This window comes from Cibotium barometz, chromosome 51 (genome assembly GCF_041138505.1).
Source record: "Cibotium barometz isolate CiBa-2024 chromosome 51, ASM4113850v1, whole genome shotgun sequence".
Taxonomy (NCBI): Eukaryota; Viridiplantae; Streptophyta; class Polypodiopsida; order Cyatheales; family Cibotiaceae; genus Cibotium; species Cibotium barometz.
This window is the reverse complement of record NC_141096.1, coordinates 9,338,278-9,364,416: the sequence shown is the minus strand read 5'-3', so window position 1 is coordinate 9,364,416 and position 26,139 is coordinate 9,338,278. Positions and strand designations below refer to the sequence as shown.

Here is a 26,139-nt window from a genome sequence, read left to right as displayed (position 1 = left end):
TGATGGGGCGGGTGTTAGCAATTGATCTCTTGTATCCTCCTCTCTCCTTGGTTTTGTTGTCCTTCTCCCATGGCGGCTTCATTTTCTCTTCCAAGTAACCTTTGATAAAATAGACATCTACTCTATCAGTGATGACTTTGGCTTTCTCTAAGGAGTGAATTGAGTCATCATTTAGAACCTAGATGGCCTTCTCATATTCTTTGTTATGTCCAATGGATTATGGACAATCTGGAAGATTAATCTACTCAGATTTCTTGCCTTGGAATTTTCCCTTCTTTAAGGGTGTTGCTGGAGAGGCAATAGGTGGCAAATTGTGGCCAAAGCATGGGAGCTAAGGGTACATGTTCATTTATTTGAGAATACTTGAGCCCTAAACGAAAGAGAGAAGAAGATGAAGAATGTAAGGGTCTTACCAGCTTGCACCTCTAGCCACTCTTGGTAGAGCAACCCTCTCTTGTGGGGAGAGCTAGGGTCATCAAGGAAGCCTTGGAGGGAGAGAGCTATGGAAAGCTCAACCTCTACCACCTCAATGCCTTGGTGAGTGAGAGCATGGGGGAGAAGGAGAGAGGAGGAGAGAGGGAGAGCAGAGCTAGCATCATCACACAAATGCCTTAGTGAGTGAGAGCATGGAGGAGAAGGGGAGAGAGGGAGAGAGGGAGAGAGGGAGAGGAGAGCTAGCATCATCACACTATCACAGACAAGCCTTAAGCAAGCATGCATTAAAGAGAAGAGGGCACATAAGCAAGCATTAATCACAAGAGCATATGCATTAATCACGAGAGCACACAAGCAAGTATTAATCACAAGTGCAAGCAAGCATGCATTAAAGAGAAGAGAGCACACAAGCAAGCATTAATCATGAGCAAAAAAAACTCACTCAATTTTGAGAATGGGATTATGTCTTTTCATTAGTCAAAATGTCTTACGAATGGGATTATGTCAATTGTGAGAATGGGATTATGTCTTTTCATTAGTCAAAATGTCTTATATACAAGACTCATATTTACAATGCCCGGCCGTCCAAGTAATATCATAGGGCCCAAAAGCTAGTCTAGGCTAATTTCCTAGTCTAAGCATATACTACTAGTGTTAACAAGTCATAAGCTTGGAGATTCCCCATAATCATTTATATGAAGCACTTTGCACAGTCCAAAAAGTATGGCTTAAAAATGTTACCACATGTTCGGAGTAGTATTAGCCAACATGCTTAAAATACTCCCCTCCCCTTCAAGGCTAGCACTTGAAGATGTATTAAGATAGCCTGGACATCCCCTATAAAGCCTTCCATCGGATGCTTCAGTCCTAGAAATAACACTATGATTTCTATTTGGTACTAGTCCATCTACTACCAATGACTTTTGTCAAATTTTCCTTTATGCCAATTTTGAGGACGAAATTGTAAATAGAGAGGGGGTAGGTTAATCACATTGGTTTAACATTGCGTAACGTGGACAGATCATAAAATAGCAAGTTTACAACTTGTGTAATGCCGGTGAACTAGTATAGGACATTACTCTCATTTAGCTTTTAGGCCCTTGGGTGGCTGAAAATTTTATATAAGAGGCTTGTATATAAGTCATTTTTTACTAATGAGAAAACACATAATCCCACTATAACAATTGAGTCTAGTTTTGTGCTCTTGTGGTGATAGCTTGCTTGGCTGGTTGTCTTCTTCTAAGTTGCATTTTAGGGCTATACACATTTTTTATGCCTGCTTGCTTGTCTTCTTCTAAGTTGCATCATAGGGCTATATACATTTTTTTGTGCAAATTATTCACGGGTTATTTTCGTATTATTTGAATACTTTCCAATACGTGATAATACAATGTTTAATGTTTATTGGTTTTTAAACACAAAAGCATTTTGATCTATATGCTTTTGATCGAAGTGTTTCCTATATACAATTGGCATTTTGAATCGCTTTCATTCAAATCGTTTTCATTTGTAGAGAGAGAGAGAGAGAGAGAGAGAGAGAGAGAGAGAGAGAGAGAGAGAGAGAGAGAGAGAGAGAGATTTTATTAACGTCTTTCAAAAGACCGAACTCGGCCTATGAGACAAATCAGTGTACTTGTGTGGAGTATCCTCTGTCATCCCAACAAAATGAAAAAGTACTGAACTAAAAAAGCTGAATCTGGGTGTGCAATAAGTACAATGAGTGGGGGAGGTGATGGAGCTCTACTACTAGGAGAATGCAAAGCTATATGCATGGAGTATACAATCATGATATGCAACCTAGCTAGCTCCATCCTGTACCATATTGGGGGTATAGAATGGTATACATCAATGAAGGGGTGTCCACAGCTCCCTGAAGAACATGCCTAGGTGTACTGCTCTGAAGCGAGCCAGTCGCTCCGCACCCTCTCTGTGAAATTGAGCTCTGATCTCTGTCATCTCTCTCTGGTATAGGCGTGGTGTCCGAAAGCCAGGTGTCCTCTGTCTCCTGCAGGCCCTGAGTGTCTCTGCTCTCTGGAGAGTAATTCCCTGCTGTGTAGGGGCTGGGAGTGGGGTGGATCTCTGAAAAAATGTAGTAATATGTGTCTGTCGTCCCCCCTCTGGAGCTGTCTGAGCCTGTAATGATGTCTCTCTATGACGCTGTATGTCTAGAATGAATCTCCCTAGTATGCGCTGGTCTGCTGCCTCAAAGATCTGGCGTAGGGAATGTGGCTCTCTGAAAATCTGGCCATGTATGTGTGGGCTAGGTGTGTGTGCGCGTGTGTATGGCCCACATACATGACCATCGCACAATCATGTATGTGGGCTAGGTATGTGTACTTTTTTGAACCATGTGTGTGTGTCTGTGATTCTCTATGACCACCCTAGTCACGTTTATGAGCCAGGTGTGTATACATTGAATCGTGCATGCGTGCAGGTGTTATGGTTCCTTGTGACCACCCACATATGTGGGCCAGGGTGTGTGATGTATGTGCATTGTGGTTCTCTATGAGACCACCCTGGGTCATGTGTGTGTGTGTGTGTGTGTGTGTGTGTGTGTGTGTGTGCGTACACATGCATGTGTTATGGTTCTTTGTGACCACATACATGACCACCCTCATCATGTATACGGGCCAGAGTGTGTGATGTATATGTGTTGTGGTTCCATGTAACCACCATGGTCATGTATGTGGACCAAGCATGTGTACTTAGAATCATCTATTATTATGTGGACCAAGCGTGAGTACTTAGAATCATTTATTATTATGTGTTTATTATTTTAACTTTATCTTTTAATTGTAATGTGAATAATAATTTTAAATGTTAGATCTTTTTTATTTATCTTTTAAATTTTTATGTGTTTCATTTTAATATAAATAATAATTTTAATTTTAGCGATAAGTTTTTACTTTAGAGAGGATTATGTTTAAGTTAAGGTATTTCTCTTTTAATTTATATAATTTTTTTGTTTAAAATATAATGTGAATAATAATTCTAATTTTACCCTTTTGTTTTTATCTTAAATATATTCATATTTAAATTCAACTTTATTTTTTATCTTCTATAATCTGTGTTTGATGTTAATGTGAATTTGAGCTAGTTATATGGACCAGTTATGATCGCTCCCTTCATCGGTTTTATTTTTGGCTAGTTATACATACTCTAGTCGCTTTGGTCACATGTAGGCCTTTGTCTAGCCTTTCGCTCTTATCACATGTAGGCCTTGTGAATACTCTAGCCTTTCCTATTTGTTTTATTAAGACTACTTGTGCGCACTCTAGTCACATATGTGGGTTAATTATGACTACTTGTGCACACTCTTGTCACATATATGGGCTAGTTATGTACACTCTAGCCTTAATAGTCATGTATCAAGGCTAGTTTGTGAACACTATAGCTCTTATCCCATATGCTTAAATCCTTAGTGCTTTGTTTGATAAAGAATAAAAAAATGTATGATTTTTTAAAACATTACACATAAGTGCATAATTTTATGTTGTATAATCCAATGTTTTGTCTTATGATGCTTGCTTTATTGTTGATATTTACTATGTTTTTTTTGCTTTATTATTTATTTATCATGTTTTTGGTTTTATTATTTATTTATTGTGTTGTTTTTGTAGATTATGGATCAATCTTTAGAGCTAAAGAAAGAGATAACGAAGGTCGAGCGACTCATGTAACAAAAATAATTCTGTTATACTTGACGAGCATGTACAAGGAACTCCTTTTGTCTTTTTTCAATCTTGCTCAAAAAGATCTAAATCATTTGGTTGAGAACTTGACATCAAAATATTTTAGAGCTCTTTGCAACAAGTGGCCCAAGTTTAATGACCATACATCGCTTTTATCTTCAAGAGTGCTCTTCAGGAGTGCTCGCTAGGACAAGTGTGCTCTTTGGGAGTGCTCTCTACTCGCTCCTATCTTCAAGTGTGCTCTTTGAGAGTGCTAGGACAAGTGTGCCCTTTGAGTGTGCTCTCTACTTGCTTCTATCTTCAAGTGTGCTCTCTAGGACAAGTGTACCCTTTGAGAGTGCTCTCCAGGACAAGTCTGCTATTTGGGAGTTCTGTCTACTTGCTTCTATCTTTAAGAGTGCTCTCTAAGATAACTGTGCTCTTTAGGACTGTTATCTACTTGCTTCTATCTTCAAAGTTCTCTCTGGGACAAGTGTGCTCTTCATCAGGAGTGCTCTCTGGGACAAGTGGCCCAAGTTTAATGACCATACGTCGCTTCTATCTTCGAGAGTGCCTCTTTAGGAGTACTCTCAGTGGAGTCCTCTCCGGGAGTGCTTTGTGTGGAGTCTCTTGGTGGGGTGGTCTTTGGGAGTGCCTTGTGTAAAGTGTCTAAGATTATTGGGGCAAGCTAATGTGGTAGCACAACACTTCAATCCCCAAATTGCCGATCAACTAAGATTTTGAGATTGAAATGCTTTGATAAAACAATTGCACACATCTTTCAAAGGCAAAAGCAAAGAAGTGTCCATCACAAAAGTTGCTCTCCCTAGTTGTACATCCTCCATCGTAGGAAGATCCTACTGCTTCATGGACCACCTTAACTCCAACATTAAAAATGTTGAAGCAAAGCAACATCACTTTCATGGTAGTTCAACATTAAAAATGTTAAAGCGAAGCGACATCACTTTCATGGCAATTGCTAAGCTTAGTGAAGGTGCCTTTGCACCAGTATGCAAAGTGAAGGTGACTGAAAAGACTATTGCTATGCCACCAAGTGCATTATCAAGAGCAATGGATTTATGACAAAAGAAATGCATGCAATGAACGAGGTAACTTGACTACACATTTGTTGTTTGCGGTATCATAAATTTGCTTTATTTGGTTAGTTCACAAGATCTACAAGTATTGGAATGGAGCTTATCTTGACAGTGGGCAACTCGCTTGCACATTTGTCATCATGGTATCATATTGGCCAAGCACAAGATCTATAGGTATAAGAATGGAGGTCATCTTGGTAGGTGGGCATATTTGATTTAGGCAAATGGTAAAACCCCAATAGCAACTAAAGACTTCTAGGATATTCCAATTAAAGTGGAAAATGTGGATCACTTCAAGCGACATATATTTGACCTCATCAATGGATTGATGGAGACAATGGTGGATATAAATTCACTGTCTCCATCAACATGATGGAGAGATAGATGCTTGATAATGACTTGCTACATAATGATCCACATGCAAGGAACATTCTCATCCACTTTTCTCTCAAGTTAGATGATGTGTATGTGGGCTTGGATGAGTGAGGAATGAGCACCTTTACCACTATGATCAAGCTCCTTAGATGAGAAGAAAGAAACATGGATTGAGTATTATAGGAAGTACCATCACGTTTCTATCCAAACATCCACCCCCTACATACACCAAGGCACATGATATTTGTTCTCTATGTTACTATGTTAGACATTTGTTGGAGTATCTCTCAAGTTGCTGTAACTTATATTGATCATTGTTACTCAAATAGATTTAAATGGACGATGGCATAGCAAATGTTGTTGTCGTTTTGTGATGAAAAGTCTTATGTCCATGCACTATTGTTTGGTGATCAAATAGACAAAAAATCTCTTAAGTTGTTGTAACTTATATTGACCATTCTTACTCAAATTGATTTAAATGGACGATGACATAGCAAATGTTGTTGTTATTTTGAGATGGAAGATCTTATGCACATGCACTATTGTTTACGTCCTGATGTACTAATTCATACTTTGTATGCATATCTAGAGTTGCTGGAACTTATGTTAACCATTGTTACTCAAATGGATTTAAATGGGCGATGCCATATAAAATGTTGTTGTTATTTTGAGATGAAAGATCTCATGCACATGCACTATTGTTTGGTGATCAAATAGACAAAATATCTCTCAAGTTGGCGTAACTTATGTTACTCAAATTAATTTAAATGGACGATGACATAGCAAATGTTGTTGTTATTTTGAGATGAAAGATCTTATGCACATGCACTATTGTTTACATCTTGATGTACTAATTCATACTTTGTATGCATCTCTCAAGTTGCTGTAACATATACTGATCATTGTTACTCAAATGGATTTAAATCAATGATGACATATGAAAGATCTTATGCACATGCACTCTTGTTTGGTGATCAAATAGACAAAAGCCAAGTAATATTTTTATTTCTCAACAAAGGCATTCTAGAGAGGTTTTGAGAGCATTTGGCCTCTCTCAAGTTCCCATTCTAGAGAGATTTTAAGAGCATTTGGCATTTCTCAAGTTGTTACTGTAATTTATATCTTTTTTATGATCATTGCAATTCACATGGATTTAAATGGACAATGACATGTGAGTATAAGAAAAAGATCTCATAAACATAGTAAATGTTGTTATTTTGAGATGAAAGATCTTACAGACATGCCCTATTGTTTGGTGATCAAATAGACAAAAGCCAAGTAGTATCTTCATTTCTCAAACAAAAGCATTCTAGAGAGATTTTAAGCGCATTTGACATAGCTACGTGTGTGAGGCCCCAATGGAGGTTAACTTGAAGCTATCTGAGTAATTTCTTTGTAAGTGGTTGAAACTATATATTAGCTTTGTGGTAAGGTGGTTCTTTGATAAGCCTCAAGAGAACATAGGGATGAAGCTATTGAAGTACATAAAGAAGAGTATGACAACCCGCAAGAGACTTAGGGAATGCTGCTATTGAAATACATAAAAGGTACTTTAAGAGTATGACATCACTTATGCTATAGAAAAAACCCTGATTAGATTTTGTGATTAAACCAAGGGATTGTTTTGGAAGACTAAGCACTTAATAACTCCATATCGCTCTACACGGAGTTATTAAGTAGCTAGTGTTGATTTCTTATCCCACAGAAAGTTACATTTTTTATATGAGGTGGTTGAGGCGAGTTTTAAAGACAAAGCGTTGATCATATGGGTGGAAGTCTTAAATGCGGTCTCACAACCAACGACCAATGCTAACTTTTGATTGACATGCTAGTGAACTATTTTCATTGGACAATATACTGTTGCTCATGCCATGCTTGGCCGGCATCTCATGGCACTCTTGGCATTCTTGGTTGACATCACGGGTCATAGTTGATGGGCATGAATTGGCTGGTATCTCATGCCATTCTTCGCATTCTTGGCTGACATCATGAGTCATAGTTGGTTGACATGAAAGTAAGGGAGGTTAGACCATTATCAAGAGTTGGAGATTCGTTGCTCCAGAGGTTATGTATGGGCACCCTCTCTAAGTAATGGCCCATCTCCCTATTTTTGCCCGATGTTTGTGAGAGCATCGTTCACGCACTACTTTGTTTGAAAAGTTCCTTGTGTTAGGTGCCCAACCTCAATGTGACATTTGGATGTTTGTGAGAGCATCGTTCATGCACTACTTTGTCCGAAAAGTTCCCTGAAGGATTGAGGCACAATGTTGCTTCAAGCACTCTAAAGAGAGAATGAAGCACTTGTGTGCATGGTATGGCTTCTTCAAATGGTTGTCCACATAGGCATGATGAGACCATGGTTAGAGTCCCATTCCCTCCATCATTTTAACTCCATGGAAACCAACGCAGTTTTCTCTGCAATTCAACCACGCAGTCCTTGGTGCAGCAGGAGCTCCTCGTGCATCTCCAAGCGTGCTTGTTGGTTGACCAGGAGGCGATCTCATGCACACAGAGGCGTTTCCTGTCACAGCGTCAGAAGGCACCGCAGAAGAAGAGAGACGGCCCTCGAAACAAGAAGAAGAAGCCCTTCCCGAGAGGATGGCTTTGCCACAGACGATGGTCGTGGTGCGGCTTCCGACGAAGAGAGCGTTGTCATAACTCTTGACCTGCAGGACATGAAGCACAGAGCAGAAGCCTTCACTGAAGCTGCAAAGCGAGCTCTCCATGGCTCTGCCGTCAGAGCCGTCCGGCTAGGTAAGGTCATGGTGAATGATAGTAGAATGTTTCTTACAGACCTCCGCTCCAGCATCTCTGTCCAAAGAGACCGCGGTGTTGTCATCTCCATACGGCGATCGAGCATCGACTTCGCTCTCAATGCCCTTCTCTGGTCGGCCTTGCTTGTTGCCATGTGGAAGATTTTCGCCAAAGCCGCCAAGAAATATCGATGGGGATGGGAGGAGAGCTTCGGTTCTCGACACATTATCAGAAGAGATAGAAGCCTCGGAGGACGGGAGGTTTTTGTTGGCAAGAATGATGGTGGTGACCTCACATCTGGCAAACATAAACAAGCTGCTGGGAATTTCAGAAGGAAAGTCAATCCTTTGGATGCCATTGAAGTTTCTCGATCCGAAAAAGAGATGGCCAAGCAAAGAGAAATGCAGAGCAGATCATCGGGAAAAGCCAACACACGCTTGCCTGGATGGTGGCCTCCTGCTGCTCAGCTGTCTGTCTCCACAGCTAGCACCTATCACGGTGGAGATGAGGCTGCACAAGAGAAGGCTTCCTTCCTTTTGAAGGGTAAGCATTTGATTACAAGGTATTCTTTCTGGTTTGTTCCATTACTGTAGTGATAGCAAACATAAGCACATTCATTACCCTCTAGATATTGAGGTCCTATTTGTGTCTTTGGCACTTCACCACCTTCAGATGAGTGATGCAAGTATTCCGTGTTTTTTTTGCGACCATTCAGTGATAATGGAGAAAAGGTTGAGTGGAAGAGATTTTGAAAAGGATGACATCTTGCAGGTGACCCTTTTGTCTGTGAAGTACATAAGTAATGCCAGTGGATGATACAAGTTTTACTAGCAGAGCTAAGTTGAATAATCTATGCTGCTAACAGCTGCGTAGAATGTGCAAATATTCCAGAGCTAGGGTGGCCTTTGATACAGTAAATGTTCGTGACTCCTTCTACCGAGCTGCTGTTGATATGGTGCTGTCTGCTTGTGGTAGGTATGATACTAGATGCACTTTCATAGCAAACTCATTGTCATCATACTCATGCACGTTTCAACAAGTTTGTCTTGTTATGCCAATCTGTACTTGATGAACATGTTGAGATGCTCTTTTACATCAGTTGCCCTCTTTATGTGTAAGCATGCATGTAACTTGATCTTTGAATATGCATGCATGGATCAACATGTTTCTGACTACTAGGTGGGGTATTAGAGTCTTTTATCTTTGTTTTTGTGTTGCAAGCATTTAATTTCAAGGTTGATGGTGGATTGTTCTCCTGTCTAGGTGTGGGGGTTTGGCAGTGGATATAGGTGGTGAGAAAGCAGCTGATTTTCTTGCTGGCTTAGCAGATAACATCAGTCTAGAGGCAGAACGGGCTGCAACTATGGTCAATGCAGCAGTTGCAGCTCGTACAAGGTCTACATTCTTGCAAGCTTGGGTAAACATCTTATCCCTTTTCATTCTTTTAACTAGTAAATATGCTTCTTGTTAGGGTGACTCTTGTTGCATGTTGTACAGTTGCACCACTATCACCATTTGAGTAGTTCAATGTCCTGTTCTGATGGGGAGCCATAGTACAATGTTCTGTTCTCATTGGGAGCCATAGTACAATGTCCAGTTTAGTGTATGCCTACCAATTATGGTGACAAACTCTCCATCACAAGATGCATCCCCTGGACTGGGTCCTAGATTCTGGGATAGATTACGTTTTACACCTCTTCAAGCAAGCAGCCAAGGGTTGCAAGATTTGTACTACCTTTTTGTACATTATGAATATAATGAATACTCAGCTGTCACTCTCTCTTCTCTGTCTTCTACGTGCGTTTTTCATCAAGTTGTTCTAGGATGGTGTTTAGGGCTAAGAGAAGACTCCCAAAGCTTCCGCATGTAACATTGGTATTAGAGCATCTGGCTGAGCAAGGCTAAACACTGATTCAATCCTAGATGAAGGTGCGCAGGTCCAAGGTACATGAAAGTGCATAGGTACGAGGCCCAAGGAAAGGAACACAAGACATGGAAGAATTTCCTAGGAGGTTGGTTGGTGCCGCTCCACAAGATGCAAGGGAATGACAGTCCTATAAGTCGGGTGACACTTGGGGCACACCAAGAAAGGCTTTCAGGCAACAGTTCCAAGGGAGGATGATCCTCCAAGGGGTGGAGTGAGAGTGCTAGACTCAATACTCAGGAAAAGAAGGCCAAAGAAAGTGTCCAGGGACAGGGTAGAAACGGAAAGGGGACATGATGGAATAGATGCATTGACCTTCATCATAGTTGGAGTGGATTTGGAGGTCGGGTGGGGTTTTCAATGAAATGGATGCCAGGAAGGGAAGGATGATAGGGGGACTCTAGGAATAGACAATGGGATGATGACAATCATCCAAGAATAGAATTTGTATTCCTGTCATCAAGTTTAGAAGAGGGGGATGTCATGTGCAAGACATGTGCAGGGCTGATCCCAGGCCTAATCTTGAAGGGCAACAAGATAAAGCATTAGGTTAGAAGCAGATCAGATTAGGAGCATTGGTTGCTGTTTTGGAAGGGGAAGGACTGGTGCATGACATGGAAGAGCTGTGGGCCAGCACATACCAGAATTATGACCGGTCGGCTGCAGCATTTTGTCTAGGACTTGGCCGACCAGTAGTCGGCCAATCCATCAGTAATTCCCAAGGCATATAAAAGACAATGTTAATACTCATCTCTCTCTCTCTCTCTCTCTCTCTCTCTCTCTCCAATGTTACCACACGGCTCCCGAGTGGCTATTGGTCAGCTCAGAGTTTCATCACACCGATTGGAGATTGAGAATGGCAGAGCAGCACGGATCCCCCGAGAGGAGAGGGTATGCAGATTGTGCAGAGAGGAGGTGGAGAGTGAGGAGCATTATGTATGCAGATGCAGAGCATATACAACCATGAGAGAGAGATATCCCATTTTATTCAGAGAGCCACATTCCCTACGCCAGATCTTTGAGGCAGTAGACCAGCGCATACTGGGGAGATACATTCTAGACATACAGCGCCACAGAGAGACATTGTTACAGGCTCAGACAACTCCAGAGGGGGGGCGACAGACACAGATTACTACATTCTTTCAGAGATCCATCCCCCTTCGAGCCCCTACACGGCAGGGAATTACTCTCCAGAGAGCAGAGACACTTAGAGCCCGCAGGAGACAGAGGACACCTGGCTTTCGGACACCACGCCTATACCAGAGAGAGATGACAGAGATCAGAGCTCAGTTTCACAGAGAGGGTGCGGAGCGACTGGCTCGCTTCAGAGCACACCTAGGCATGTTCTTCAGGGAGCTGTGGACACCCCCTTCACTGATGTATACCATTTTATACCCCCAGTATGGTACAGGATGGAGCTAGCTAGGTTGCATATCATGATTGTATACTCCATGCATATAGCTTTGCATTCTCCTAGTAGTAGAGCTCCATCCCCTGCACACCCAGGTTCAGCTTTTTTTTGTTCAGTACTTTTTCATTTTGTTGGGATGACAGAGGATACCCCACACAGGTACTCCGATTTGTCTCATAGGCCGAGTTCGGTCTTTTGGAAGACGTTAATAAAATCTTTCTTTCTTTCTTTCTTTCTCTCTCTCTCTCCAATGTTAATACTCAGCTCTCTGTCTCTCTTTCTTTCTCTCTTTCTCTCTCTCTCGCCAACCCCCTTTCTCTTCGCTTCTCTCTCTGCGCCCCCTCCCGCCAGCCCCTCGCCCGCCTCTGCGCCAGTCCCCTCTGCGCCAGCCCTCTCTCCCGCCAGCCCCCTAGTCCCCTCTCTCTCTCTCTCTCTCTCTCTCTCTCTCTCTCTCTGCGCCTCCCTTTCTCTCTACGCCTCCCCTCCTCCTGCCCGCTAGCCCCTCGCTCTCTCTGCGCAAACCCCTCTGCCCGATACCCCCCCCCTCCCCCTTTTTTTCGCTGCACAACCTGCCCCCGCCTGCACATCTGACACCACCTGTGCATTCTCCTGCCCCTGCCTGCACACGCAGCCCCGCCATTGCCCTACTACCGAATCTTTTCTCTACATGGCTTGACCCCCCTCCTACTGTTGTTTCACGCTGCGCGCAGGTGTCATGGATTAAAATCCAGTCCATTGGCTGTGGGAAGTACTGCAAAAAGTCATGGCCAAGACCGGAGTTAAAGAGGAGCTCGTGAAGGTGGAGGACAAGCTCAGCACAATTATCAAAGAAAACAAGAAGATGGTCGACTCTTCCATCACCACAATCATAAACCGCCTCTCCAAACTCGAGAAGGGATTTGACAAAATCCAAGAGCTCGAAGAGAGAACATCCAGGCAAGAGGCTGAGATTTCAGCCCTAAAGGAGGAACTAGTGGAGGCCAAATTGCATGCTAAAAGTCAAGTGGCTGAAATCTCAGCCCTCAAAAAGGAGTTGGAAGCCACTTCATGAGGCAAGCTTGAGGATGGAAAATTTCAGCCCTCCTTGATTGAAGAGCTGAATACCATCAAGGAACAAATGAGGATCATTCGAGAGGAGGAGGAGCAACATAAAGAGAGGACATCTTCATGGGTGGAGGTGATCACAGAGACACAAAAGAAGATGGACGAGGGGGAGAAATGGATCGAGGTCGCCAAGAAAGGGAAAGGTAAAGAATCGCCACCTATCCCCACTCCCACCATCATCAACATGACCCTTGAAGAGGAGCAAAGGAGGAAGACTCGGGCCTTACATGTACGAGTGTTCGGTCTAAAAGACCGTGATGATGCGGAAGGGGAAACCAAGGAGCTCTTCTCTATGATGGGCATTGAAGCCACGCACACAAAGGCATGGAGAGTGGGAAAGAAGAGAGAAGGTAGTGGTGAATCTTCTAAGGAGAGAGCACTTATCATTCGTTTCCCCTCCATGGAAGCAAAGAAGAACTTCTTGAAGAGACGTCCTACACTCAAAAAGACGGGAATATTTCTTGGAGATGACCTCACACTCTCGCAGCTTGCCCACATGAAAGAAGTTATGCCCCGAGAGAAAGGAAAAGTGGCCTTCTATAGAGATGGTAGAGTGGTGATTATGGAGAGGCGCTCTTCATGACGGCGCGAGACCTATGGGACTACACTCAAAGTTGCTACTTGGAATTGTAATGGATCTCTACGCCTTGATGTAGGGGCTTTTGAGGATAGTTTCACTGGGAGGGACATCATCTTCTACTCTGAGACGCATCAGGCTCCTGGACAGTCCATGCCACATGTTAGTGGATACTGATGGGAGACAGCTTGTAGACAGGAGACTCGTTCAGAGCATAGAGGACGGGGCTCAAGAGGAGTGGTAGTATTGTTCAGAGAGGAGCGACAGCCACTGATACATATAGTCCGCAGAGATGAGCATGCTAGGTACATGTGGGTTAGAGTGAGGGCAGAGACGGGCAGATATCTCTACATTGCTATATGCTATTTTGCTCCTAGTACATCAGTGTATGCATCACCTAGCGGGCAGTCTCCCTTTTGTATTTTGGATGATGACATTTGGGAGTTCTCCAGGGATGGTGACATCATTCTCCTAGGGGACTTCAATGCCAGAACCGCCCATAACCAGAGAGTATTTTATGATACTGAGGAGATGTTGAGGGAGCTTGATGTTAGGGATATGGGCCTATCTAGACTCTCACAGGATGAGGAACACACTGAGTATGGGTGGTATTTGATAGACATGGAGATTGCACATGGATTGGCCATCCTAAATGGCCTACATAGATTCTCGACAGCGGGCAGTTTCACTTGCTTTCCACATCGGCATGGTGCTAGTACAGTGGACTATGTTATGGCTCAGCCCAGTCTCATTCCCTCTTTTCGGGATTTTATGGTAGGCACTACGCCGGTTGGAGTGGATCATGCTATCTTGTCCTTCACTCTCACATTTCAGCTCAGCACAGCTCCATTGGGACAGGTCTCCACACACACTCGTTATACCTTTACGAGGGAGACTGACACCGTGTACACGGATGAGATATACATACGCTTATGTGCCGAGGAGCCGGGACGGCCATTAGATGAGCTCACTCAGATATTGATAGAGACGCTTCTTGCTGCAGCATCAGAGGCATATCCCCATAGTCAGCCTACACGGAGACGATTTGGGAACGGTATGATGAGAAGTGCAGAGATGAGGATCAGATTACAGAGAGAGGTGCTCATGGGTGTTACCACCTACATACAGTCACGGATTGGCGCCTAGTGCGACGGAAGAAGAGGGCTTATCTTGCTCAGTTAGAGAGGGATTTGTATGAGTTATTTATGAGTCAGGACTCAGGCGAGGCATGGAGACTATTCCATGAGCATTCACCATCACCAGCCATTACCTCCACAGAGATTTGGGGTGAGTATGCATCATCCTTGTACACAACAGCAGGACAACCACCCCTCCCAGACCCATCGGAGCCATGCCCAGAGACGTGCTTTCTTTACTGCTGAGATGGTAAGGAAAGCTATTGATAGGATGAGGACTGGGAGAGCATATGATCATGATGGTTTGGTAGCAGAGCACTTTATTCATGCCAGAGATATGCTTGCAGAGCTTATTGCTATGATGTTTAACTGAGCCATGTGTGAGGGTTTTCCTAAGACCTGGAATATGTCCACCATTGTGCCTATCTTCAAGTGAGGGGATCCCATGCTTCCTGGGAATTATCGTACCATCATGATTGGTCACACATTGGCTAGATTATATGCATCTATTCTTGAGCAGGAGTTGAGTAGATGGGCAGAGAGAGAGGGCATACGTGCATGAGGACAGGCAGGGTTCAGGAGAGGTTTCTCCACTCTTGACCATATCTTGACACTCAGAGCTATTATTGAGGAGGGTAGATCATATGGTAGGAGGATTTATTGTTGCTTTGTGGATTTCCGCAAAGCTTTTGACATAGTACCGAGAGCCAGACTGATGCGCAGACTACAGGAGATGGGAGTGCCCACAGAGCTGATTTGGGGAATCATGGCTTTATACAAGACAATTGTGGTCCTACCACCTCTACTTTCTTTACTGCATTGATGGTAGAGAGAGCTATCCGCCAGTTTACAGCATGGGAGATCGGCTGACTTCTGCACACAGAGGGGGCTTACAGTGAACTATGGGAAAACCAAGGCCATGATTTTCCACACCTCAGGGCCAGTTCGACGACAGGCCATCTTCACACTAGCAGGAGGACATGTAGAGGTGGTAGACTCATATGTGTACCTGGGGATTACATTTGCGACTCCAACAGGAAGATTTATTATGGCACAGGCAGCCAGGGATAGACTCACACGAGGGTATGCAGCTCTGGCCATGCTAGAGAGACAGTGTTACCAGGCACACTTCCAGGAGCCCCGCACGAAGGGGTGGTTCTTTGACACACTAGTCACCCCTGCTTTGATGTATGCTGCAGCAGTATGGGCACCTGGGCTCGCCACCTCCACATGGTCTCAGATAGAGAGGCCTCAGATTCTCATGCTCTCACGGATGATCCGGAGCAAACCCTCCGTCCCACATGACATTGTCCGGACGGAGTTTGCTACACCTCCTATGCTAGTAGAGGCCCTCTTCCAGACGATCTGCTTCATACAGAGGATCAGAGATATGCCATCAGATCGACTCTCACATAGAGCTTTTGAGGCGTCCAGGCAGCTGCACCACACATCCAGCTATCTCACAGTGAGAGGAACAGAATTCTTCAGCAAGATTTATGGCAGCGATACACCCAAGAGACTTGGATTACACCCAGTCAGCCTCTACCGCCGAAGATGCTATACTACAGAGATTAGTTTATGCGTATCTGAGCGGTTGGATTCATAGAGAGACCTGGATACATGGATGTGTACATGCCTCACAGTGCCCGAGTGGCGATTGGCCAGCATAGAGTGTCATCACACCAGCTTGAGATTGAGGCAGGTAGGGCAGCACAGATCCCCAAAGCAGAGAGGATATGCATACTATGCCAGGAGGAGGTTGAGAGTGAGGAACATTATGTATGCAGATGCAGAGCATATAGTGTCATTAGAGAGAGATACACCACCATCTTCAGTGGACATCCCTCACTCCACCAGATCATGGAGTCCGCAGACCAGCGTAGATTCGGCCAGTTCTTGCTAGAGACACAGCGCCACAGAGAGACAGTGCTACGAACTCATACCACAGGGAGAGATGGGCGACAGCTCTAGCTCACTGATTTCTTCCAGAGATCTATCCCAGTGCCTATCCTGACACAGGAGGGGGTGACACTTCAGCGCGCTGTGGACCTCCGAGCCAGACGAAGACCGAGAGCACCAGGCTACCAGACTCCCAGACTACATCAGAGGGAGGGAGATCTCGGAGATACGAGCTCGACATCAGCACCATATCCAAGAGCGGCTAGCTCACTTACACTCACACCCGGAGAACATGCTCTAAGGTATTTTTGCCTCGCCATCACCTATGTATCACATATTACAACCCCATTATGGTACTGGTTGGAGCTAGACAGATCTGCATTGCATTCTTGTATACCCTACGCATATAGGTTGCATACTCGGCCTCTAGCAATAGTGCTCCATCCATCACACCCCCCCACTAGCTCTGTACTTCATAGTTTATTTCATGTTCATTTTGTCTTTTTTTTTTTCTGAACATCCAGAAGACATTGACAGTTGTACATTGATTTGTCTCATAGGTCGAGTTCGGCCTCTAGTAGACGTTAATATAGCTTTCTTTCTTTCTTTCTCTCTCTCTTCTCTATCTTTTGCTTGCGTTCTGCATCATGCTGCATGCATCAGGTTGTTTCAGGATGGTGTTCAGGGTTGAAAGAAGACTCCCAAGCTGATGTCACTGAGGCAACCTTTGTAATCTATAAAGGTGCATGTACTTCATTGAAGAAATCAATCAATAGTAACATCATTGAGTTGTGTACTTCTCTCTCTTCAAGACCTTTGTTCTCACTCAAAGCTTCTCTCCTTCATTGTTTGTTGTTTACACTCCATAGCCATTTATTTCTTTGACCCTCCATAGCTGCAGCTCTACCATGAAATTCAATAGAGCTATCTTGGGCTGATGTTCATGCTCACATGGCTTCGAAGATATCATGTTGTGGTGCCCTTGGGGATCATTAGAAAGCATTAACTGGCCGTCAAGTAGGGGTGGGGAAAGGTACCACCCAGAATCCGTACAACTTGTGTGACGGAGGTAAGGCAAAACTCTTCTATTGCCAAGGCAAAGCGTTGGAGATTCCGTTGTGAAACACGAAAGCTAAGCGGCAGTGTGATCTTCAAACTCTACATCCAAAAGCTGCTCCTGAGTGCTGATAGGGAGGCTGATTGCTTGGAGACTTGTATCTTATGAGCTCAAGAAGCTGTAGGTTAATGACTTGCTTGAGAAAGGGTTGATGCGCCCTAGTTCATCTCCTTATTGCTCACGTGTGTTGCTGGTGCAAAAGAAAGACGGGACGTACATGATGTGTGTGGATAATCGTGCCCTTAACTAGGTGACCATAAAGAACAGGTTTCTGATACCACATATCGATGATATTTTGGATAGGTTGGAGAGTGCAACATGTTTTAGCCGCATCGATCTTAAGAGTGGATATCATTAGATATGGGTGGCCCTTCAGGATATTCACAAAATTGCTTTTCGTACGCAGTTTGGGCTTTTTGAGTTCTTGGTGGTCTCGTTTGGACTTACCAATGCTCTTGCCACCTTTAACCGTATGATGGATCGTATCTTTAGAGCACACAGAAAGTTCACAGGTACTTTCTTTGATGACATCATTGTGTTCTCTAAAGATGAAGAGAAACATAAGGAGCATTTAGCCATAGTGTTTGAAGAGCTTTGACGCCATAAGCTCTACACTAATGGCAATTTTTCTTGGCTGAAATTCACTACCTTGGTCATATTGTATCCAAGGATGGAGTACGTATGGATCCCGCCAAGTTGCAGGCTATAAAAGATTGGCCCGAATTGAAGAATGTACATGAGATTAGGAGTTTTCTGGGATTATGCTCATATTATCGCCTGTTTATTAAGCTCTTCGCCGAGATTGCTTCACCTTTGCATGATTTAACAAAGAAGAAAGCTACTTTTCATTGGGGTGACAAGCAAAGGAATGCCCTTCTTAAGTTAAAGGAAGCAATCTTGATTGGACCAGTGTTGATCATTCCAGATTTGTATAAACCCTTCTCAATGGAATGTGATGCATGTGGGAGTTGTATTGGTGCAATGTTGAACCAAGAAGTCCATGCAGTGGCATATGAGAGCTGTTGGTTGCAACATGCCGAACTCCACTTGCAGGTTTACGAGAAAGAGTTATTGGGAGTGATTCATGCTCTCACGATGTGGAAGCATTATCTTTTGGGAGCTGAATTTACCGTTAAGACTAATCATTAGAGTCTACGATATTTCTTACATAGACTAAGGTATCTGAGAAACATATGAGATGGGCAAACTTCCTATCTATGTTTCATTTTCAGATTTTACATACTCCTAGTAAGAAGAATGTAGTGGCCGATGCACTATCCCGAAGGCCTCAAGTAAGTGCTATTATAGTAGCCTATCATCAGGACTTATCAGATATGCGAAATTCTCATCATACAGATGATGATTTTCAGCATATATGGGCTGGTTTTCAGTAGGGTATAACAGCCCCGAATTACTCCATACGTGATGGGTATTTGATGTTTCATAGTCGCTAATGTGTACATAAGGATTTGAGGCAAAAAGTAATGGATGAATGCCATGCATTGCCTTATGCAGGGCATAGAGGAATCCTTGCCACTACATAGGCTTTGGAGAGAGACTTCTTCTGGCGAGGAATGCGTAAAGACATAGATGACTATGTGCGCCAATGCATGGTTTGCCAGAAAGTTAAGTTTGACAGGCATAAGACTCCGGGGTTGCTTCAACCGTTACCGATTCCGAATCAGCCTTGGGAGAGTATTGCCATGGATTTTATCACAGGTCTTCCTAAGGTGCAGCAAGAGAATGATGCCATCTGGACTATTGTGGATAGATTTAGTAAGCATGCACATTTTATTCCGGTACGGAAGACCATAAAACCAGAGCATATGGCAAAGATATTTATGGCATAGGTTTTCAAGCATCATGGTATGCCAAAAACGATTGTGGGGGATCGTGACTCGCACCACAAGTCCCTTTTGGCGAGCATTGTTTGATAACATGGGAACGAAGCTGAATTTCTCTTCTGCATATCATCCAGAGACAGATGGGCAGAGTGAGATTGCAAATTCAGCAATGCTTGATCTTTTGAAATGCTATGTGGCTGATCCCAAATCAGATTGGGAGAAGTATTTGTCACTGGTAGAGTTTGCTTACAACAATACAGTGCATACTTCTACGGGCAAGGCGCCCTTTGAGATTGTTTATGGCAAGATTATTTTGCCACCTATCCTTCGCACGAAGGATGAGATATTTACAGCAGCAGATGAGTATGTAAAGGATTTGGATATGGCCTTTGCACAGGTCCGGACAGCCATACAGAGATCCCAGGATAAGCATGAAGGATGGAGATTGGGTTTTATTAAAATTCCAAAAGGCTCGCCTTCGCAAGCAGACTGGGAAAGATGGTAACTATTTGAAGCTATCTTGCAGGTATTATGGACCATTTTAGATCTTGGAAAAGATCAATGAGGTAGCTTACAGGCTAGTGTTGCCAGATCATTGGCGGATTCATAATGCTTTCCATGTCAGTCTCTTGAAGAGATATATTGGTCCTGAGCCGATGGAGCTGGTTATGGAAGATCAACCCGAGGTTGATGAGATGGAAGAGGTAAGCTGCTAGAGGTAGGCTTGTCCGTAAGTACCTTGTGAAGTTTAGGAACTATCCAGCACTTGATGCGAAGTGGATGGACGAGGCATATTTTAAAGATTATCCAGATCTTCTTGCGGCCTACTTGGAAGCTTTTCAGTTGCGGGCAAGTGATTAGAAGCTGGGGGGAATGTCACCACTTCTCTGGCAAACGTCTGGAATGATGTCATGATTGAATACATGTGGAAGGGCTCCATGGAAGGATTGGTATCTTGGTGTGAGTTCCTAGCATGATTTATGAACTCATGGAAGGGTGGTAACCTTGGTGAGTGACTCTGGACTCATGGAAGGGTGGTTACCCTGGTGAGTACTTTTTGGTCCTGTGTGGACGGCGCCTGTGAACGGGCTAGTTGGATGTACAAGATGTAAGTTGGGAGATTTCATCCACTATGTTTGTGCACCAGCATATGTATGTGAGTTGCACATGCATGGATGACTTGTTTTTGATGCCTGGACATTGCTTGGCATTTTGCTTGTGAATGTCCACGGGCACCCCGTGGATATGCGTGTGCACACCTGTTTGGGACTCATATGGTTTCCTTATGTGTTTTGCAGGTGGTAAGTGTGCACACTTAACCCAATTTATTCATTCTTTCATGTTACTAAGGTTTATTGGGTGCTGGGTTCACATTCACTTAAAGTGTGGGCGGACACACTTATAATTTTATAAGTGAGTTCACATTAGGTTGGACTATTTTTAATGAACCAAGGCCAATTATGAGAGATGGGCACCTGAGCACTCCCAAATAGCTACACGAGTTGCTATTTTGGGTCTGGGAGGGCCAAAGTGGGCAAGCCCTGACTTGTAGAGCACTCATCTGAAAAACGTGGGCTGTTAGGAGCTGTTTGGACAGGAAAAACAGTAAGTTTACTCATTTGCATGAGCTACAGGTGGAGTACATGCCAAGAGTAAGAGTCCTAGAGTTGGCTGGCTGCTATTTCTCTCTCTTTCTCTCTCTACAGGGCTGCAGGCTGTTAGATTTGTTTCCAGAAGCTGGCGCATGGCTGTTGGGACTGTTTTTGTGCTACTCTGTTGAGAACAGGGCTTGGACAGAGTGAACAGAGCCTCAACAGGAGCTAGCCGATTGTTGTAAGGGCCATTATTGGCTGTTTTTAAAGGTTCGCAGGAGGTTTCTCGCGACGAAACTTGAGCAAACATGTCCCTAGACAAGTATCAGGCCTGGGGATGTGATCTGGTGGAACCTGTGGGTGGCCAGTGAGCCAAAACCATGGCTGGTTACTCTTTTGCAGGTTTGGGACAGCACTTTGTTAGAGGGTTGGTGACCGCTCTATCAAAGTATAGGAGTGGTTGGTGATCACTCTACCCTGGTTGGTGACCGAGGGTATTACTACAGGAGCGGTTGGTGATCACTTAACCTTGGTTGGTGATCGAGGGTGTTGCAGCAAGAGTGGTTGGTGACCACTCAACCTTGGTTGGTGACCGAGGAGTTGCAGGTAATGTGTTTACCTATGTTTTCACAGTTGGATAAATCTGGTGTCGGCTGGATGAGTGTGTACTCTCCGGGCACCCGCATCTTGTACATATAAATACTTCTGTTGGTAATAAAGATACCTCAGGGGTTGCGTCATGTGCAAGTTGGTTTATGTTTGCAGGATGTATATGCTCATGTAATGTTTCACAATGATGGTAATCATGTATATGCCAGGAATGGTTGATGCATGTATGTTGTTTTGGTAGTGAATTGGTTCTATATACAGGTGCCCGTTTGTGACATGTGCACACCTGCTGTACTAGGGTGCCATGTGGCCATTCTAGCTAATTAATACACTTAGGACTCATTTTGGGATGGGCATGTTGCATTTTTTGAGCCCTTATCTAAGGACGTTATTACGTACCATCTAGGTCTAAGGGTCTAGTCAGTGTTAGTATCTGTGTGTGCAAGTCCCAACAAGTCAGACGTAACCCCATTCTGCAATCATTTACCTTCATGCGTGGAGTTTGTCCTCTGGCAAGCATGTGAACCATAAACACAAGCAAGAAGGGAGCGCAGAAGCACATGTTCTCAGCGTGCTTAAAACGCAGGCTCTCATCAGTCTATTGGTCGTCTACTGCAGAGTTGTACTTTTTTAATCCCGAGCAGCCATTTAGTTGAGGAAGACGGGAAAATTGTGGGAAATTCCTAATTCAGGTCAGTTCTCAGTTTGGACAGCAAACAGTCCATCACTTTGTACTGTTCTCTTGCAGCAATTCAAGCAATTACTCTCTTCGAGGGGGGCCCCTTAAGTGGGTGATTGGGGATCCTATACGGTGTACTGTATGCTATCTACTCTTCTCTATCAATCTCTTCCCAAATCGGCGGTAGAGATTTGAGGCAATGGCGTGGACCCTAGGGGCTTCTGACTCCCACCCCATCTGGGCCAGGAAGGGTGAGCTCTACATTTGCAGTGGCGAGGTCCAGATGATGCAAAGAAGTCTTCAGTCACTATATTCCCAATCTGGGTTTAGAAGGACGCTCGTGCATGGTTGCGGTACTCCACCCGCTGGGTCTCGATGTTCTCAAGAGTAGTGGTGGCCTCCATCTGGGTTCCCTACCCATGCGCTGCCTGGCTAGTGCTCCCGCAGACATTGAGGGAGCTGAGGCTACGGCGGCTTCTCTCCTGCTCTTGGAATGTTTCTAGTGTGTCTTGTGCGGCTGACTGAGAAAGAAGCTAGCCCAAACAGTGACAAGACTTTTGTTTCCCCCCTTCTCCCTGGCTGATCTGCCTTGGCTGATTTTGTTTGCTCCTTTGGTTCCCTGCACCACCTTATTCTTATGGCGAGTGCAGTCTTACACTACCCCATTTATCGCACTTCATGTCTTGCAGCTACTGTCTTGCTCCTTTACAAAAATAGGGATTACCATGGGCTGTATACCTCTGCTATACCCTAACCTTAGTCTGCTCCTTTTGCTGTGATACATATGGTCTTTGGAGATGATGCATGTGTTGGAAACATAGCAACTTTGCTTCTGAGCGTTCAAGGCTCGAGCAGATGGGTGGTATATTCCAATGGCGATGAAAGAAATTGAAATACTAACCTTTCAACAGGTGTATAGGAGGGGTGGTTGTATTCAATGTTAGCTTGGGAATGTCTGGAAATCAAAATAGTGCTTTGTAAAACTGTCTGATAGTACGCATCACAGTAACTTTACAAAGGGCAAGCCACGCAGGTTGCCTTGCAGCTCAATCGTGCAGCCCTACCCTGAACATGGTGTTACCAATTAGGTTTAGAAAAAGGTTTAAAATGGTCGTTAGAAGACAATTACTTTTAAGGGATTTTCTTTCAATGGTTGCTCACTATTACCTTGCAGATTGTATGCAAAATATTGAGAGAACCTATTTTTTCTCTCTTTTTCTCAGGCATTACATGTTCAAGGCAAATCATTAGAAGCGGAGGAAGATGTAGCTGGACTTTCTCGCATCCATACCGCCTTGCCTCCTGACAATGACTCTGTAAGTACAATGAATGTTGTTCACTTTCTAGCCGTCCACGAGGTTTACGATCATACTTGTTGGAGATTGAAGCCTATTCCTTGTTGATGGTGCATGGGTGCTGGTTCATAGCCTGAGATGGAAATGGTGGCCCAAGGGCTGGGAAGGCATTTATCAGTGGATGAAAGGAAACTTTTATTACGAATGTATGTGAAGATGAGCGGGAGCTCTACAGAAAGAGTTGCTTCTGAAGCTCTTGGACTTCATTCAACAAGGAAGAGATCGTAGCCAAGTGGAAGTCGGCGTGGACCTCAACACATTGATGCCTTCTATCTCACGACAGCATTGACAGGCTCCAGAAACAAGAACCAACTTGCCATATGAGTTCAAGGCCAACCTCAAAAGGGTTAACATAGAACTGCGTTCACATTTGACAAAACGAGTGTATAATATGATCCAAACTTCTGCTATTTTTTTCAACCTTTAAGATGCATCTAAGGCTAATTACATTTTTAATTGTTGTATAGAGGCATATGAAGCCAGGATTTTAATTTCCGTGAACTCAACTCTCTCCCAAAAAGGTATTTAACAGTACCTGTATTTGCCAACTGTATTGTTGGGGCTGGCACCTTGCAATGAAGAAGATCCTATCTTCCTTTGGCGTCGGAAACCTTTTAGTATGAGCTGCTCTCAAAACAATTCGTTTTCACATTTGTTATGGAGGTGCATGCATTTGTCATATAATGAATGTTGATGGGGACGAGAGAGAGAGAGAGAGAGAGAGAGAGAGAGAGAGATTAAACGTCTACTAAAGACCCAATGGGCTATGAGACCAAAGTGATACAATAATGCCCATATCTCATCATGGAACGGAAAATAAAATAGAAACATAACAAAACTATCTCACTGGAGTGATACAAAACTGTCCATGGAAATCTCATCATAGAATATCAAGAACATGAAACATGAGAGGAGCATCAGCCCCAATTAGATGGTATACGACTCCAAAATATCAAGCATGGGGCTAATGAGTATGGCAGAGAGGTCTCCGTCAGCTACGTCACGTGGAAAAGTAGCTCGATAGGGATGGAGCATGTCTTTGATCTCCAAAATATCAAGCATGGTGCTAATGAGTATGGCTGAGAGGCCTCCCTTATCTATGTCACTTGGAAAGGTAGCTTGGCCAACATTTAGGGGGGCCGAGGGCATCGGGTATGCTTGAATGTGGAGGCCCGATCCGAGGTAACTCTCCTCAGGCGAGGTGGGTCCATAGGATCCATTGCATGGGAGTCCTCTTGGGTACGGAAGAAGCTAGTGAGGGTTGGTTGGTGAGGGAGGGGTCAGGGGTGGTTGGGGTCGAAGCTCTCTCAAGAAAGTGTCCTTGAGTTTGTGGAGCTCGAGTAGGAAGAGCCCTATTTCCGTCGAGTCGAAGGAGAAGAGTGCAACAACAAAGCTAAATGAAGACCCTGAAGTAGCCAACAAGTAATATCCCTTGGAGACCATCTTAAGAGCAAGGAAGTTCAGCTGAGGGTGAAGAAAGTTATAAGCAAAGGAGTAAAAGAAAGATGAATTAGCTAAATCATGTGAGGGCTTGAAGGATAGAATAACATTTTGAAGCCTAGTACACATATCTCTAGGGCTCACATACGTGTTTTAGAGCCACTAACAAAGGAGCAGGAAGTTACCAAGTTGGAGGAGTTAAACAACAAAGCTAAATGAAGACCTTGAAGTAGCCAACAAGCAACATCCCTTGAAGACCAACTTAAGAGCAAGGAATTGCAGTTGAGAGTAAAAATAGATTTACTCAAGCAAGCAAAGAGAAGCAAAAGAAAGACCTCATAGTAGGGAAGCTACAATAATGAGAAAACAAGGCCAAGAAGCTGGAAGGGTTGGAAAGAGAGTGTAAAGAGGCCATTAAAGATCAATCCAAACATGCCCAACTCAAATAATGAACAATAATGAAGTCCTCTGTCAAAGGGAAAGAGAGTCTAAAGAGGCCATTAAAGATCAATCCAAACATGCCCAACTTAAATAATGAACAATAATGAAGTCCTCTGTCAAAGGAATGAGGAAATCAACACCCGCCTCAAGTGGTAGAGGCAAAACAACATCAAGAACTGATGCATTGGAAAAGTCAACTTCTACTATCGAAACATTTAATGCTTGTCGACTTCATGATGGTGTTGTTGTACTGTTGGTCGACTTCATAAATGTCCAAGTAGATCTTTGTCTGAGCTTGTATGATGCCCTAAACGAGCCTTAAACTAATGCCTAAATTAGGGACTATTTACACACTAGCGGGCGGTGGTTCACAAATTGGCATTTTAAAGCCCACATATAGTGCTAGTTTACGCAACCATCTAGCACTTGTTTATTCCCACATTAATAACTATTAATATTTAATCACCTAGCACTTTACACAACCACCTAGTACTTGTTTATTCTCACATTAATCACTATTAATATTTAATCTTCCCCCCATAGTGATAATGTGGCTAGAAAGCCTAGTCATCTTGGACTAGGTCTACTTTTTCTTCTGGCTGCTGCTTCTTGTCATTGGAGGTAGAAGAAGCGGAGTTTGTAGAGTCTTCATTAGCTTTCAGCTTTGCAAGCCTCTTTC

The 26,139-nt window shown here is 43.8% G+C and overlaps 1 protein-coding gene across 1 annotated transcript; it reads left to right on the top strand.

The window, feature by feature from the left end:
* The first annotated feature begins 7,868 nt into the window (after positions 1 to 7,868).
* On the top strand, positions 7,869 to 24,174 carry LOC147609306 (phosphoribosylformylglycinamidine synthase). The gene is made up of 6 exons (XM_086787783.1): positions 7,869 to 8,875; positions 9,048 to 9,103; positions 9,198 to 9,307; positions 9,596 to 9,749; positions 23,448 to 23,540; positions 23,652 to 24,174. The coding sequence occupies exons 1-6, from the start codon at positions 7,888 to 7,890 to the stop codon at positions 23,805 to 23,807; spliced, it is 1,557 nt and encodes a 518-aa protein (XP_086643909.1). The 5' UTR covers positions 7,869 to 7,887; the 3' UTR covers positions 23,808 to 24,174.
* The last annotated feature ends 1,965 nt before the right edge of the window (positions 24,175 to 26,139 follow it).

Bases quoted from the DNA above. Each gene is read 5' to 3' on its own strand.
- LOC147609306 (XM_086787783.1), top strand. From the start codon at position 7,888: ATGGTATGGCTTCTTCAAATGGTTGTCCACATAGGCATGATGAGACCA. The intron at 9,104-9,197 runs GTGACCCTTTTG...TGCTGCTAACAG, and splicing joins AAAAGGATGACATCTTGCAG to CTGCGTAGAATGTGCAAATA. The intron at 23,541-23,651 runs GTAAGTACAATG...GCTGGTTCATAG, and splicing joins TGCCTCCTGACAATGACTCT to CCTGAGATGGAAATGGTGGC.